The sequence below is a fragment of the Somniosus microcephalus genome, chromosome 8 (genome assembly GCF_052327205.1).
Source record: "Somniosus microcephalus isolate GS21.2 chromosome 8, FLI_Smic_1.0, whole genome shotgun sequence".
Classification (NCBI taxonomy): domain Eukaryota; kingdom Metazoa; phylum Chordata; class Chondrichthyes; order Squaliformes; family Somniosidae; genus Somniosus; species Somniosus microcephalus.
The window spans coordinates 219,682,157-219,695,561 of NC_140994.1; the positions used below are offsets into that span (position 1 = coordinate 219,682,157).

At 45.9% G+C, this 13,405-nt stretch overlaps 1 protein-coding gene across 2 annotated transcripts in view; it reads right to left on the reverse strand.

Annotated features, from left to right (window-relative positions):
- Positions 1-2,037: 2,037 nt before the first annotated feature.
- LOC147114111 (PDZ and LIM domain protein 4-like) overlaps positions 2,038-13,405 on the reverse strand; it is a 160,776-nt gene continuing 149,408 nt past the window's right edge. For both annotated transcript variants that reach the window (XM_085995732.1, XM_085995731.1), the window contains exons 5-7: positions 10,524-10,681; positions 4,996-5,116; positions 2,038-3,307 (exon numbers count right to left, since the gene is read on the reverse strand). In XM_085995732.1, the coding sequence (XP_085851858.1) occupies positions 3,112-3,307; positions 4,996-5,116; positions 10,524-10,681 (475 nt within the window). In that variant the 3' untranslated portion in view covers positions 2,038-3,111. The remainder of the gene's footprint in view (positions 3,308-4,995; positions 5,117-10,523; positions 10,682-13,405) is intronic.

The window sequence follows — 13,405 nt, forward strand, 5'->3', positions numbered from 1 at the left end:
TGCTGTTTCCACCACACAAAGGACCTGGATACAAAATCAAATCAAGGCAAGACTGTACATCATGGCATTGTACCAAGTAGATGGGCAAAGTAATGCAGGCTACATACTGTTTCCTTTCACCCAGACTGATGTATAGGTCTTTGAATGTATACTATGCATGTCAATTGTACAGCAGGTCACACTTTGCAGTATCAACTTATACCTGTACTTTTCCCATACTCTTATCCCTAAAAGAATTCATCCAAAAAATTCCTCCATCAGAGTCTCCCTGTATGATGCATACATCTGTATTCATACCCATGATGGGCAGTAGGATAGACACTTGGGTATTACATAGGTTCTCCTGACTCAGTCTCTCAACTCAGCTTCTCTGTTGCAGGACAAGAAGATGCAGACAGAGGGTATTTTAATATAAAAGCCCTTGAGTTACTTCAAAGAGGTCAACTGGAAATCATGATTACACAGTGCATAGAGACAGTGGGAAAAGGTGAAGCCACAGAACCCCCCCCCCCCCCAAAGCTCAGGGCTTGTGCCATCTTTTTCACTATTTCTACTATCTAGTTCACTCACTCACCCCTCCACCCCAGCATACATTCAAGCACAACACCAGATGATGTAGATCATGTAAGCAATATTTGAACAGTATCAAGCAGCCACCATTTTAATACATGGCCCTTTTCTCTTCCTATAAAAAAGTCAAACAAGTAGAGCCAGGTCTCAGTCCCACCTCACATACCCCACATCATTCACTGCTCACAAGTACCATTCGTTCTGGAGACTTGGGTAGGGAGTTTCAGGAGGGAACCAGAGTGAAACACTGGGCATGAGGAATAGGCACTGATGAGGCTATAGCCTCTCAACCAGATTCCTTCATTCCCAGCAGCCACCACCACCCCCCCCCCAAAAAAGGCAAGAGTTATAATGGAGCCAGTTAGAGGGCCATCTGGTGCTCCACTACAAAGAGGCAGGTGACCACTGCAATCTCATGAAAAGTGTTCCTTTGTAATTGGTTTTTCTGTGACAATGGAAACAATGATTGGGCTGCTTCTCTTCTGAAACATTTTTTCATGGTTTGATCCAACAAAAACCACAGGAAAAATACTTCCAAAATAACTAAGAACCACATTTGAAAATTGCATCCAAAACCATTTACCTAAAAAAAACACATGTCCCTTTAAGTTTAACTTACCCAGAGCTTACCTTTAACACCTGCTCTGAATGAAAAGTACGTCCAGCCAAACATTGGGAAATTAAGCTGCCAATTAGACCTTTAGTGGCACGCAGCATGTATAAAAATGAGGCATCCACTCAATGAGCAGGTGTAAATAATGCAGGCCAGAATGGAAACTATTAAGAGTTTCCAGCAGGGAACAGGCTGCAGTGTTCAGGAGCAACGTTCCTAGTCCTGCACCCTCACTCCACTGGTGGTACTGATATGAGAGTAGATATTCCAACCAATATCATTTGCAATATACATATTCTGCATTACCACAACTGGCAGCAAGTCAATCTTACTTTAGCTCCTATTCACTAACTAATGCTACACCAAGAAATTATTTTTATTTTATTTTGTTTAGACTTATAGCACAAAGAAAGACTGGGGTCCCATTGCATATAGCACTTATTCACTAGATGGACTAGACATTACAGTGCACAAGATTAGTTTAGGTCTGTCGATTGGCTAGACATATACAATGTGTCCTCAGCCTGAACCTACAGATTGATTGGAAACTGTAGTTTATTATTAATGTAACATAATATACAGTCATATTTTTTAAAAACAGAGGGCCAATAATTCATTAAGTACAGCGTTTGAAGAAAACAGTATCACTGCACGAGATTAAATTAATTTCTTGTGCAATCCAATTGAGCAAGAACACATCAGCTACTTGATATCTGGAAATCATCAATATGATTAGTTCCTTAAGGCAAGCAGTGTTTATCATTGGAAATAATGCAGCACATGTTAGCTGTTTGTCAGAAACACTACAGCCACCAGTAATCCAACATGGCAAATACCCATCCTGTCCTCCCCCGCCCCCCCCCCCCCCCCCCAAAAAGGGTGGTCTTCTGCAACCTTATAAGCACTGGTTTATTTTATTTGTATTCTAACCATAGTTAATATATCCGCAAGATCTGGGAGGTGTATTCAAAAAGGTTTTCCTGTATATTAGCGTCAAATTTAATTTGAAATTTTCTGCCCAAGTTAGTGTGTGAATACAGGCCACCGGAAAGGCATTTGTTTAGTTAAAATTCGGAAAAATGAAAGCTACAACTTTAAAGAAGCTGCTGTGCCATAAATTTGGCCTAAGTTTTGGTCTTAAACTGAAATGAAAAAAAATAAATATGGCTAAAATGCTCATCATGAGCATTTTACAAAAGCAGAATTTTGTATAAAATGAAAAAGATACTGAACCACCCAAGTTCAATTCCTAGCCTGTGTGGAGTTTGCGGATATAAATTGGGGTAGTGGTGGAATGCTACAATTACAGTTTGTCCCAGGTTTAGAGGGGGGGGGGGGGGGGGCGGGGAAAATCAGGCTACATTTGTTGCTCCTGATTGTCATATAGTGACCCCACTGCTGGAAAGTGCGTGCATGTGGTTACGGGCAGGTTGAGGCTTGGCCGTGATGCCTTCCACAATAAAATATCCTCTACTAGCACACTCTAAGTTCAGACATGAAGAATGGACGTTTCTGGATGAGGTACCAGAGCATGCCTAGCACCCATATGCAGCAGAATGAGGAGGAGGGGGGGTGGGCAGGGAGGAATAGAATTAACAAAAAAAAAGTTTGATGCAGTGATACATCGCTGCGTGTCAAGTTACTTGAGATTTGTATTCCAAAGGCAATCCTCGTAAATTTATTTAACAGCACTATTTGTTTGAAAATGTTTGATAAACATTTGATACTTTGATGTTTCAAATTGCGTTGTATCACGTCAGTTCTGCGTGTGTGGTCATTCTGATTCTAGGCATGGCTTGAATACCAATTCAGATTTAACTTATGATACACAGCTTCATGGAGAATCAAAAATCTCAAAAGCAAAGATTTTCTGATTTTTTTTTTAAAAAACAGGAAAAAGAGAGATCCAGAAGTCACATGCTTAACGCTTACACTCTGGAATTGGGATACACAGCTACAACTTCATATCCCTCTGGAGGCTGCACTCTTGCTTTTGCGTGGGTCTCGCAGTATAGTTGCTCTTCTATGAAGAAGTAGCCTTTCTGCTTCAGATTTAATCCACAGTCAGAGCACATGAAGCATGCTGGGTGGTAGAGCTTCTCTCGTGCCTTAACAACAGCACCACTAGAAAGAATAAAACCAAATGTCAAAAAGAGACATAGAAGGAATGATTCAGAGGAGGACAAACAAGATTTCAGGGTTTACATCACTGAGGTGTGCAGAGATAATCTCATTAGAAAAATATGGAGAGACAAGGGATAAATGATGACCAATTCTTAAAACTAATGCAGGCAATCCATAATGTGAACACTGTATTTTCCTAGTTTTGTGGAAAATATGTAAAAGTCAGTGCTAAGCCCAGTGCTAAACCCAGCAAAAGGAATAGCTGCTTCACACTTCTGCTAGTAAACACTGACCCAGTTGAAGCATTCAAAAGGAAACAATCAATTGCTGATTCTGCATGCATAGAGTGGTTTCAGTAGGAAAAAGATGAAACTTACTGATCCAATTTTGGACAATGGAATGGGGTGGAAGTGCTGAAAGGCAACTGCTCATTCCTGCACGCTCATGTTCTTGTACTGAGATCACAGAAGTCAACCAGAGCTTTTCAGGCTCTCCAGACCAATTTTAAATAGTAAATGTCTCACTCAGCACCATGACTCTCTACCCTTAACCCCGCCCCACCCCTCTGCAATTCAAGCTCATTTATAAATTAAATAACCTTTTGTTTAACTTTCTTCCTCTGCTATCCTACACACTGCATCATTAGCATGAGACATGTGCCCAGGCCCCTCTCTAGCTTGCTCTAGATTGTGTGCACCTTAGTTGGTCTCTACTCAGTGTTTCCCTATAGCAATGCAGCCGAGATTGGGAATGCAAATGACATGGATGAAAATTACAGGCACAAACCCATGTCCCAACACAGTGGATTGGACTCCACCAAATTTTCATCAGACCATCCTTGCCAAATGATGCTGGAGTCCATGCCAATCACACCAAGCTCCTTCCTCCTGCAGTGCCATGCTCATGTGTGCCTTAACATTTCTTATAGGGCTCTACCATCACTGCTGATTTCTGTCTCTTCCAAGGTCCTCACAGCACACTGTGCTTTCAGTGGTCTGTTTTCGGTGTTCAATGCTCAGCGGTTCACTTCTTTACTCTGGCCTCATGTTCAGTAGCCTGCACTCTCCCAATCACCACCTCATGCAGAATAGCAAAAACTGCAAGAGATAGTGGGATAAAAAGTGCTGCAGAGGCAAAGAAAGATAAAACTGAAGTGTAAAAAGGGATGGAGAGGAAAGAAATAAAGCAGCAAAGGTCAAGAAGAGATCTTTCATATACTAACATTGCACTTCAATCCCAAAATATGTCGCCAAACACGAGAAAGTAAATCAAATACCTTGTCACAACACTCTGGAAATGACACACAGCTGCTCTCCACCACAAGAACAAATTTTGCTAAGCAGATACTTGTAAAGACAGTGCCCTCTTTAAATTAATGTTTTCACCAGTATTCTCTCTGGTTCCTGAAGGCGTTGCAACTGCATGCCAGCACTCAAGCACCCATTTATGTATGAGCCTTGACATGTGTATTGTCAGGCTACTCGATTGCGAGAAACATCACAGCCATGCCTAATCCTGTACTTGCCAGTCATCCCCATATGGACACTTTCCAGTTGGGATCAGGGATAGAAACCCTGGATGATTTCCCCCCACCCCCTCACTAGCCCAGGGGAGCACTCCTATGACTGAGTTCAGTCAACTTAGCGCACACCTAAATTCAATGTCCTACTGAAATCCCATATACTTACACTATGCCAGTCTCACATCTAGTGCACTGTGGTAAGTTCTGTAGTGTGGGTGCAGCATTGCTGAATTTTGCTACAGGAGATTTTACACTTTTGGTGATAGCCGGCCTTTCACTTCTGTCACCTACAAGAAATCTCACAAGATGCATATATTTAGGACTTTGCTGTTAAGGTTAGGATTATATATATTTGTACAGCTATACATACATATTAATATAAAAAGTATTTGGCCAGTTTCCAATTATGCTCTCCATGTTGAATTTGCAAATCTATTTAGGATTAAAATGAGATGCCACACTGAAAGATGTGGAATATATTGCCAACATGTGAAGTATCACTCACTATTCACAATCACTTTCTATTATGGACTACAGCCAGTGCAATGAAAGAAAACATAGAATTTTACTGCCAGGCTGTGAAATCATTAAGTGGTTCCGGTAACTTTCTAAAAGGTCCATTACTTTCAGGTTGTCATAATTATGCTTCGGAATATTTCAAAACCATGGCCTGAAACTTTGGCCTAGAAATTCAGTATAGCCCCGTTTGGGGCGCTACAGCCGGGCGGTCGCTAAATTTTGCGCCCGGCACAACTTAGCACCACCTTCGCCGATATTCAGTTGCATCGCCCCAAGAGGTTGCTGCTGCGCTAAAACAGGCGATGCACGACTATCATAAGGCGCTAAGCCAGGGCGCTACCACCGAGGGCGGGCGGGCGCAGCGCAGGTGCGGCGAGTTGCTGATTGAAGGCAGACACGCTGGCGCCGGTCAGCTCTTAAGGGGGGGGGGGGGGGGGGGGAGGGGGGATTTGTTTGGCTGCCACGCCCTGCACCCCTGAATCAAGGCATGAACATAGCTGCTGCAACAGGTCAACGCCCACGACTATGGAGAAGGCTAGGGAGCGAGCGCAGCGCTTCAGCGAGGGTGCCCTGAAGGTACTGGTTGGCGCAGTGGAGTGCAGGCGCCTTGTCCTCTTCCCCGATAGTGGCAGGAGGCCACTGCCCAGCGAGTATCGAAAAGTCTGGAGGGAGGTGGCAAACAGGGTGACCTCCAACAGCGTGGTTGGCAGGACTCCTGTGCAATGCAGAAAGAAGTTAAACGACCTCACTCGGGTTGTCAGGGTGAGTACCCTTTCCAGTATCCTCCTCATCCCTGCATGTGCACCTCACTTTATGGCCAAAGGGACCTGAAAGCCCTAATGCCCAGCCCTCATCCAGCAGCTATGGGACGGTCATGAAAATCACTTGCATATTCAGGACTTTACACACCGTCAGGGCTATTCCACCATGGGAGGCAGTGCAGGCAAGATCAGGGCTTGACACTATACTTGGAGGCCGTCCTCTCTCTTGCAGGGCAAGCTGGCCCACAACCAAAGACAGCAGCGGTAGACTGGGGGAGGCCGTCCTGACCTCAAAGAGCTCAGTGACCTGGAGCAGCGTGTGGAGTGCATTATGGCAGGCCGGCTGATTGGCCCCGTCGCCAGTGGAGAGGCCGACCCTGTTCTGGGCCCCAATGGTAAGGGCATCACCTTTTTGACCTCTCTCTTTCCACTTGCGCCTCACACCAGCATCCTTTGCCACTATTGAACCAATGCAGTGCATAGCAGTACTCATGCTTCCCACGCTGCTGCCCTGTCCCCACTCTAAAGCAACTCTTGTGCCTCCCTGCTTTCAGATGGGGAATCACCAGGTGAGGAGGCGGGCCCTCAAGCTGGCAGAGTCTGATTCGGAAATCGAGGAGGAGGAAGAGGAAGCCGGCCCATCAGTGACACCCTCAGCCGAGGCAGCCCATGGCCATGATGGGGACGCGTCTTCCCTGGAGGGGAGTAGGGGGTGGGGGGGTCCGAGGAGAGTGAAGCTCCGGGGCCCAGCTGGCTGCAGCAACATGGGAGGGGTGGGGAAGCTCGGCGGCCTTCTCCCCGGGGGGAGAGTCTGGCCTCAAGTCCTGCTACGGTGAGCGCAGAGGAGGTGCGGCTCCTTGCTGAAAAGGGCGCCCAGGCTGAGCGCAGGCACACTGAGCTCATGGCTGCAGTGGCAAGGATGACTGACTCCAGAGAGTCACTAGCAAGGAGTGTGAAGGAATTTGGGGCAGCACAGGCTAGGAGTCAGCAGGACTTCGCTGCATCACAGGTGGCTTCCAGCCAAGTGCTCAGTCGTGCCGTGTATTCACTGGCTGGCGTGATGCAGGCACAGACCAGGGCCACACGGCCACTAACTGCTGCCACCCTCGCTGGATCGGCCAGGCATCGACAGGGCCCTCTCCGCGCCGCAGCAGCCCAGCAGTCTGTGCTTCAGCAGATTGCTGCGCATGCTGCAGTGCTGGCCCGTGCGAGTGCCAGTGTATCAGCCGACCAGGGAGTGCCTGTGCTGTGTCAGGTTGGCAGCATTCCTGCAGCCAACACTGTCACTCTGCCACTGCAGCTGCCACCACCCGTAGGACAGACTGCTGCCGCCCAAGCAGAGTTGGAGCAGTCAGCAGCCGGCCCCTCCAGGCCCAGGCCGACCCCCAAGGGCATCTGCCATCTCACCATCTGACCCTCAGTAGCCTTCCCCCAGCCACTGGGGTCCCATTGAGTTGCTGCTGCAGGGCGGGAAGGGGCCACTCGTGGAAGCAAGACGGATCACCCTCGCAGGGGAAAAGTAGAAGGTGTGGCCAAATGATTTTTTAAAAAATATATGAGGCCGAGGGTTTTTTTTTAAATATATGAAGGCCAAGACTGTTGTGTTTGTTTTTCTATAAAGGCCGAGGATCATGGTCATTTTTGTTGTTTTTTGGGGGGTTTCTCTGAATGAGTTTGTCATACAGGAAGGGCACAGAGTTTGCACAGTAAAAAATATTCTTTAATTGCATTGTCCATGTTTGCTTTTGGAAATATTTGTTGCCTTGACCGGCTGAGGGCTTGCGGAGCGGCTCCATTCATCATCTTTCATTGGCACAAGCCATTCCCTGAGAGGGGGCCTAGAACCGAGTTGCAATAAGCCGCCGACGGACAGCCCTTACACTTTGTGCCTCCCTCCCGTGTTGGTGCTCCTCCTCCGGTGGTCCTCCAATGTCTGCTGGCAGTGGCTGAGTCCTGCGGATAGCCAGGTTGTGCAGCATGCAGCACACTACAACAAAATGGGAGACTCGCTCAGGCGAGTACTGTAGGGCTCCCCCGGAACGATGCAGACAGTGGAACCGTTGCTTGAGCACGCCGATTGTGTGCTCAATGATGTTCCTGGTCGCTTGATGGGGGTCATTGTATCGCTCTTCAGCAGGGGTGCTGGGCGCACGGAGCGGGGTCATCAGCCAGGTGCACAAAGGATAGCCTTTGTCCCCAAGAAGCCATCCTCGTGGGTGAGTCTGGGCTTCGAACATGGCTGCCACAGAAGTCTGGCGCAGGATGAAGGCATCGTGGTTGCTGCCTGGAAAGCGGGCATTGACAGCTAGTATGAGCTGCCTGTGGTCACACACCAACTGCACGTTGAGCGAATGGTAGCCCTTCCGGTTGCGGTAATCCTCGGCATTCTGTAGAAGTGCCCGCAAAGCCAGATGCGTGCAGTCAATGGTGCCCTGGACCATGGGGAAGCCCGCTAATGCTGCAAATCCCATTGCGCGCTCTTGCTGCTTGTCCAGCGTCATGGGGAAGGAGATGAACTGACGTCTCCTTCTGGAAAGGGCATTGGTCACCTGGTGGATGCAGCAATGTACTGCGAACTGGGAGATGTTGGCAATGTCCCCAGTAGCGGATTGGAAGGAGCCGGTGGCATAGAAGTTGAGAGCCACCGTCACCTTCACTGCCACCGACAGACGTCCTGCTCCTCAGCTGTGGCTGCACATCTCTGCGAAGCAGGTGGCAGATCTCAGTGACCACCTCCCTTCTGAATCGCAGCCTCCAAACACACTGCTCCTCAGACATGTTCAGATATGAGAACTGCTGGTGGTACGCCTGTTGGCCCTTCTCCGTCTGGCCATGACTGGCACTCTCACGGCGTCTGAGCCCTTTGAATGCAATGCAGTAAGCCAACGTTTCCACCCATTGCAGCCCCCATTATATGTTTCAAATCAAGGCTATGGCACTGAAAGTTAAATCCAAGTGCAAAGCTCTGGCCTGAAGCCAGAAGTACCTGTGCGAGCGTCGTCAAACCAGAAATCTCTCCCTTTGTCTCTCTCCAAATATCCGTCTCTCACAAAGAAGGAGTGGAACAAAATGGCTGCCACTTATACTGCAGGAGGAGTCCCCTTTAATTAGCGCCCCCCGCGCCTGGGAACCGTTCCCCTCTACCAGTCGCTAGGCGCACATAAGGACGGCGCCACTGAAGTTCCAGTTCGGGGCGCACCAAGGGCGTTGCACCATGAAATGACGTCAGGATCTGCACGCGCAGCTGAGCGGGTGCTGCGGTTTTGCGCCGCCGCTACATCTTGAGTGAAGTTCGCGAGAGGCGCAGATCGCGCCGGGCGCTAGCCGCTTAGCGCCCCACTTCTCCTCCTAAGGCGCTAGCGGCTGGCGCTAACAACTGAATTTCTAGGCCTTTGAGTTTTATTAGTTCCTGATTATACTTTCAGCTGTGTCTCAGTGGGTAGCACTCTCGCCTCCGAGTCAGAAGGTTGTGGGTTCAAGTCCCACGCCAGGGACTTGAGCACAAAGCTAGGCTGACACTCCAGTGCAGTGCTGAGGGAGTGCTGCACTGTCAGAGGTGCTGTCTTTCGGATGAGACATTAAACCAAGGCCCCATCTGCTCTCAGGTGGACATCAAAGATCCCATGGCACCATTTCAAAGAGGAACAGGGGAGTTATCCCCAGTGTCCTGGCCAATATGTATCCCTCAACCAACATAACAAAAACAGATTATCTGGCCATTAGCACATTGCTGTTTGTGGGAGCTTGCTGTGCGCAAATTGGCTGCAACGTTTCCCACATTACAACAGTGACTCCACTTCAAAAGTACTTCATTGGCTGTAAAGCGCTTTGAGACGGCCGGTGGTCGTGAAAGGCGCTATATAAATGCAAGTCTTTCTTTTTCATTTTTACTGGTCAGGAAACAGTAGAAGGGATCACTTGGTCAGCATATCAGAGTTACAATTCTGTACAAAGTACGTTCTTTAATTTTACTAACAGCAGGTCCTCTCCTTAATTAGTAAGAATCAGAAAAAAACTGAAGAGTCAGCTTCTTGCAACAAACCACGTACAACTTGCACCGCCATGAACCTTACCCAATCTATTGGTCTTTCAAGCCCTACTCAAATGAGTCTGGGGATGGGGAAAAGAGGGGAAAAGAACCTTCATCAATGCTGCTCTGAAATGTGCCATGACCAGGTTTGTGAGGGATTAATTCTCCCTTCAATTTTCCTTGTTTTTATGATTTATTAATTGTAGGTACAACTTATCCACTGGGCAATATTATCTGGCTACTTGTCTGCCAAGTGTAAAAGCTGAAACGTTTACACCAACATACCAGATTTTGTGTACTTTTAATTCATGGATTAACTAAGTAATTTAATCATCACATATTAGACACTAATGGCCCATCCTTCATCTATTCACTGTGCATTACCTGTCTGCTCAGCTTCCAGCATGCCCTGCAGCATTTTGAAAGACCCAGACTGTTTGGGTTCTGAAGCTGGTTCTTCACCATCCTGAAGCATCTTATAAACTTCTGATTCAGTGTCAACCTCATTCCACAACTTTGGTGATAACTTTGGCAGCTCAGTGCTAAAGAAAACAAAAGCTTAGTGAATTAAACATAGGCAGATGAATTAATAAATTTAGCCGTTCACTGCTAATTGCCTCCAAGTATAGCAAAAAAATCATCCTGCAATTCTGAACATATTATCCAACATACAACTTGAAATTCTTATATTGGAATGTGCAGATTTTAAGAAAGGAAAGAAAGAAAGGAAGCCAATTTGCACACAGCAAGCTCCCACAATGTGATAATGACCAGAAAATCTGTTTTTGTTATTTTGGCCAGGACACCGGGGATATCTCCCTTGTTCTTCGAAATAGTGCCATGGGATTTTTTAAACGGGGCCTCGGTTTAATGTCTCATCCGAAAGACGGCACCCTCAGACAGTGCAGAACTCCCTCAGCACTGCACTGGAGTGTCAGCCTAGCTTTATGTGTTCAAGTCCCTGGAGTGGGACTTGAACCTCCAACCTTCTGACTCAGAGGCAAGTGTGCTACCTACTGAGCCACAGCTGACATTAACCTAATTTGAAAAAGAGAGGAGAACCAGAGGGCTAGTATACTACAGTCAGTAAGTCAGTCAGATACAAAAAAAAACCAAGTGGAACAAAATTAAAATACTGCGGATGCTGGAAATCTGAACTAAAAACAGAAAATGCTGGAAAAGCTCAGCTTGTGGAGAAAATAACAGTTAACGTTTCAGGTCAATGACCTTTCATTAGAACTGGAAGAAGTTAGATATTTAACAGTTAATAAGCAAGAGCCAGGGAAAAATGGTGGGTTTTTTTTTGGGGGGGGGGGAAAAGGCAGGGGGTGGTGTCAGAGAAAGGAAGGACAAAAAACCAAAGGCCTGTGATAGGAGGGTCAGGGGTGATTAAATGACAAAAGGGATGATGGTACTAGGCAAAATGGGGTGATAATTGGACAATAAAGAAACAAAAGATGGGTCCAGAGGTGGTGTAAATGGGTACAGCAGAAACCATTACCAGCACTTGCTTTCCAAGAAAATGGGAATGGTAGTTATGATGGATATAATTATATAAATAATATCTATACCCAAAAGAACTTTTTCCCCACAGTTAATTTTGCTATTTTCACATCTAAATTTATCACATTAACAGCAAGTATCTCAGGGAAATTTATTCAGCATAAAACAGCCTTGGATTGTGCAAGGTATCGTATTACTGTAAATTATAAAATATTAAACTGTAATAACTAGAGTTTCGATAGGACAGCATAGGTCATAGTTGATGACAATCCCCTAAATGAGCAGAGCGGGTATGACATATTTGGAAAGTACTCTTTTGGTGATGAACAGGTTGTAGAAAAACAAGCTGAGTTTTTCCAGCATTTTCTGTTATTTGTAGAAAAAACAAAATGGATTACAGAGGACTAACTTGTAAGTTGCACACTTTTAAATAATAATACATCACTTGTATTTTATATTAAGAAAAAGAAATGGTGGCTGGAATGTTTCATGTTTTATGGATCTTCATCTATATCAGTGAGCAGATGGGAAAATTCAACTCAATTCTCCCACACTGCACAAATATGAAACTCTAACATACAAAAGTTATCAGTGGATAAATGCACTCCATGATGTGGGACTGAGCCATATAAACAAAGAAAGGAAGAACTTGCATTTGTATAGTACATTTCACAGCCTCAGAATGTCTCAAAGTGACCCAATGAAGGTCATAGGTTTGATCAGTGATCAGCTATCAGCTGGTGTAGCAGTGGTGCTGGTGAGAGAGAAACTCTCATTTGTCCCAGTATCTACATGTTTGGGATATTGGGGGGTGGTGGGGGCGAAATACTCGGGGTTTGCACCACTAATGTTATTCAGCGTCACCTGTTAGACAATAAAGGCAAGGATAGGGCTCCACTGTGAGAACTGTACCCATATTGTCCAGTAACTGCCAATGTTTGAGCACTTACGGTCACCCATAAAGAATGGTAAATTGGGTCCCAGATCCCAGAATGAGACACTGGGTTTGGGAGAGGAGAGGAGTGAAAAAGCAAGAGGGGGTTTCCAAAAGACTGGAGAATCTGCTAGAGTTATGTTCATTGATGAAGACCATAGAATTTGGGAGAAGACATGCTATAGAGTTTTAATTTATACTGCAAGTGGCATTATCCGTACTATAAAAACCAAGGACATAGAAGCACTGGAGAATGTGCAAAAAAGATTTCCAAGGATGGTACCAGAACAAAGATTACAGATATTGTGAAAGATTGAACAGGTTAAGGCTTTTTTCTTCAGAAAAGACCTAGAGGTGACCTGATTGAGGTCTTTAAAATTATGAATGGGTTGGACAGGGTAGATGTGGAGAGAATGTTTCCACTTGTGGGAGAATCCAAAACTAAGGGGGCATAAATACAGGATAGTTACTAATAAATCCAATAGGAAAATGAAAAAGTTAATTGCTTGCTACCACAGGAAGTGGTAGAGGCAAATACCTTAGATGCTTTCAAAAGGAAACTAGAGGAGTACGAGAGAAAAAGGGAATAGAACGATATGCTGAAAGACTGAGATGCGGTAGATGGAATGGGAGGAGACTCGCTGAGTATAAACACCAGCACAGACTAGCTGGGCCAAATGGCCTGTTTCTGTGCTGTATATTCTATGCAACTCTATCCACATGGAATATTTTGTATTCATTAGGAGGCAACTCCATAATTTACAGATGGCATTGACAATAAATAGGACCTCAGTAATTTTGACCACCTTCAAAATAAGTATTTATACAG